Raw genomic sequence first — 3,442 nt, forward strand, 5'->3', positions numbered from 1 at the left:
AAAATAATATTCATATTATAAAAATTTAGTTAAACTTGCATTAATACAATTAAGTTCAAATACAATAAAAAAAAACAACAAAAAATACAATCATGGTGCTGGTTGCGAAGACGAACCATGATATTGTGGATCAACAGAAGATTGAGCAGGATATAAAGGTCGAGGTGTAGGTCTAAAAATTGGTTGAAATGCAGGACCCATAGGTGTCATTATCTGAGGAGCCATAGGTGGCGGTATTGATGGAGTCAAAGGTGGTGGCATACCTTGATCAATATTTGATGTCCCACCATGGTATCCAAGATTGTTCACAAGATATTCTTTCATGGAATCCATCTGCCGTTTCATTTCAAGAATAAAATCATCTTTTTTCTTTATCTCCTCTTCTTTATCCTTTATCTCCTTTTGCAATGCTCGATACGATGAACTGGGATATGATGACTCCACCGAGTAGGAATGTGATGAAGAGCTTGTACTAACTTTTGATTTTGGCATACGAGGTGCACCATATACCCTACCCTTTGTAACTCCTCCTGAAGCCACACACCAAGCTGCTCCATCAAATGAAGGATGATTTTCCCGATCAGTTCCATACTTTGAAATCATCTCCATTTTATAATTTTCCTACAAATAAAATACATGCAACAATAAATTAATTTGAATGTTGAATAATACTTAAGTTATATTAAGAAATAATCAAATAAAAATACATACAACCACTTTTTTAGACTTGTTGTCGATAAAGCTACCAGATTGCTTAGTACTTTGATGCAAAGCTGTAAAGACATCATCCCATGGAGGTTCTTTTCCACCAGCTTCCTCTTGCTTTCAAGATTAATAAATATTATAAAAGATAAATATACAAATTTTAATTTATTATCTTAAGCATTAAAAAAAAATCCTTACCATGTTAGCTCGATATGATGCAAATGACACTGTTCCTCCAGAATGAGTGCTTATTTTGCCATCTGTTTTGGTTAATCGATTCCTCCTAGCAGATTCAGATCTCCTTTGAAATTCAGGGGTGGACCAAACATCTTTGATCATTTGATTCCAGTCATCATTGTTTATCCAGGCAGGACCTTTATCAAGACAATCTATAATATTTGTAGTGTTTTCTTTTGACATGGCTTTCTTGCGAGCTCGGGTCAATTGTTGATTCAAAGCTATCCTAGCCTTATCTTCCCAAATATTACGAACAATCGACTCATCTTCCTCAGGAAAGGAATATTTTTTCTACCAAATAATATATATACCAAGTAAAAAGAGTGCACAAAATTTCAAATTATATAAATAATTAATCATATTGTGTTATCTTGTTCAGAATTTGCAAGATGATATAATAACTAAAGAAATTAAATGATATTAAAGAGTAAACAAGAAATAAGAACAAATTATAACACAAATCAATCATAGCTATTTAGTTGATAATTTTTATAATTCTACATTAAAGTTATCAAAATTAAAAAGAATATTATGACAATTAGTGTTGGTTCTTACCTTAAACTCTTTAAAGAGTTCATCCCTGCACATTGAATCTACTTTTTCCCAAGAGTGCCATGCTCCCTTAAAATTGGACCTCAAAATATCTCCGATTGCACGACCACACGATGCATTATTGAACCTGAAAATATATAATAACAAACTTATATTAAACAAATAATTACACAATAATAAGTAATTTTTTTCATACCTGAAAATATAACCTTAATAAGTTAGTTATTGAAAGTTTGAACTTACTCGGTTGTTCCATACAAACAAAGCTCCTTTTTTCTTGTTATTGGATCTATTGACGTGTCAAAACCCTTCCTTTTAACACTTTGATCATAATTGTATGGAGAAGATGTTGAACCGTGATATGATGGAACACCATCGTGATCCTCATCACATACACCTCTCTCATTACTACCGTCTCCCTCATCTTCATTTCTAATGTTCACATCATCATCATTACCTTCAACTCTCCCATAACTCCCATATAAATTATGTCCTCCATAAACAAGTTGATTATCTCGAGAGAAACCTCCTTGAGTTTGAAGCAAATCTTGAAAACGAAAGCCCTCACAATATTGATATGAATCAACCCTCCCATAATCATGTTGAGGAGGATGTGTACTCCCCAAAGTAGGTATATAATACTCATTTGCGTTCTGATACACAGGTTGATGAAATGTGGATCCTTTGTTATTATGCCTTGATGTAGTTTGAAATGACTTGGATGAAGTGGACCTGTCACTCCTAGAAGTGGACCTGTCACTCCTAGAATCTAATATGGATCCTCGTCGAGGCATGCTAAAAACCAGAAAAAATAACTAACATTTAGAATATGGCAATTTATACAACATAACAATAAATTAGTTCATAGTTAAACTATCAGGAACAAAAAATTCACAGATATTTTCCCAAGATTGCCATAACTAGAATGAAAACAAACTGTTACATCTCATTGACAAAACTCAGCCATGAAGTTTAAATTGTCAAAAGCCAATTACCACAAACAATAATAAAAATAATAATCTAAATAATTAATTAAGCAAAAATCAAAATTTATGAGTATGCTTACCTTGATGTTTGGTCCTATAAATCAAAACATTGAGTAGGAAGAACCCTTTCTTTCACGCTTCAGCATCTGTAAGCAAGAAAACGAATCACAAAATAAAATATAACATCAGAATCACAATTTAAAGATTGATACTTGAAAGGTTATAAATGGTTTCAAAGGTGAATGAAAATGATTTATGTAATGTGATGCATAACCCACACTTGAATATAAAAAAAAAAAAAAACATTGACAGCCTAAATATTGTCAAATAATATGAAATCATTCATACATATAATAAAGATAATTCATTACATATACTACAAAATATAATTAACTTGTGCTACTCATTATTATCATCATTCCTAACCATCACCACCATAACAATCATCCTCATCATCATCATCTTCTTCTTCTTCATCACCATCACCATCACCATCACCATCACCATCATCTTCTTCTTCTTCATCTTCATCTTCATCTTCATCATCTCTGTTTCCCCAATTCATGTCAAGTTGAATCAATTCATGTTGCCCGATTTCTTCATAATAAGATGGTTCAACAAGTATATTTGGATCATCAAGTGTTTGAGTAGGAAAGACACGACATGATTGAGAAATCTCATCTGATTGATCAACATCAAATGATCTCACATTGTTGGCATCTTCAATAAATTCACCCATGTCAACATTATAACGACTTCTAGCAGTTGTCTTAATAACCGTCCACCATTCAGATGATTTATTACCAGGTGGATATGTATAGTAGACTTGTTGACATTGTTGTGCTAACACAAAATCATCATTTCCGTGTAGTCGAGATGTATGCTTGATTTCAACCAAACCATTCGAAGGATGCACTCTAATCCCTCGTTTTGTATCATACCAATTACATTTAAACATAAAT

At 32.5% G+C, this 3,442-nt stretch overlaps 1 protein-coding gene across 1 annotated transcript; it reads right to left on the reverse strand.

The window, feature by feature from the left end:
• On the reverse strand, positions 1–2,948 carry LOC133703424 (uncharacterized). The gene is made up of 5 exons (XM_062127913.1): positions 1,738–2,948; positions 1,498–1,621; positions 904–1,233; positions 712–822; positions 1–621 (listed from the first exon to the last, which is right to left on the reverse strand). The coding sequence occupies exons 1-5, from the start codon at positions 2,286–2,288 to the stop codon at positions 91–93; spliced, it is 1,647 nt and encodes a 548-aa protein (XP_061983897.1). The 5' UTR covers positions 2,289–2,948; the 3' UTR covers positions 1–90.
• Positions 2,949–3,442: the final 494 nt, after the last annotated feature.

This window comes from Populus nigra, chromosome 9 (genome assembly GCF_951802175.1).
Source record: "Populus nigra chromosome 9, ddPopNigr1.1, whole genome shotgun sequence".
NCBI lineage: Eukaryota > Viridiplantae > Streptophyta > Magnoliopsida > Malpighiales > Salicaceae > Populus > Populus nigra.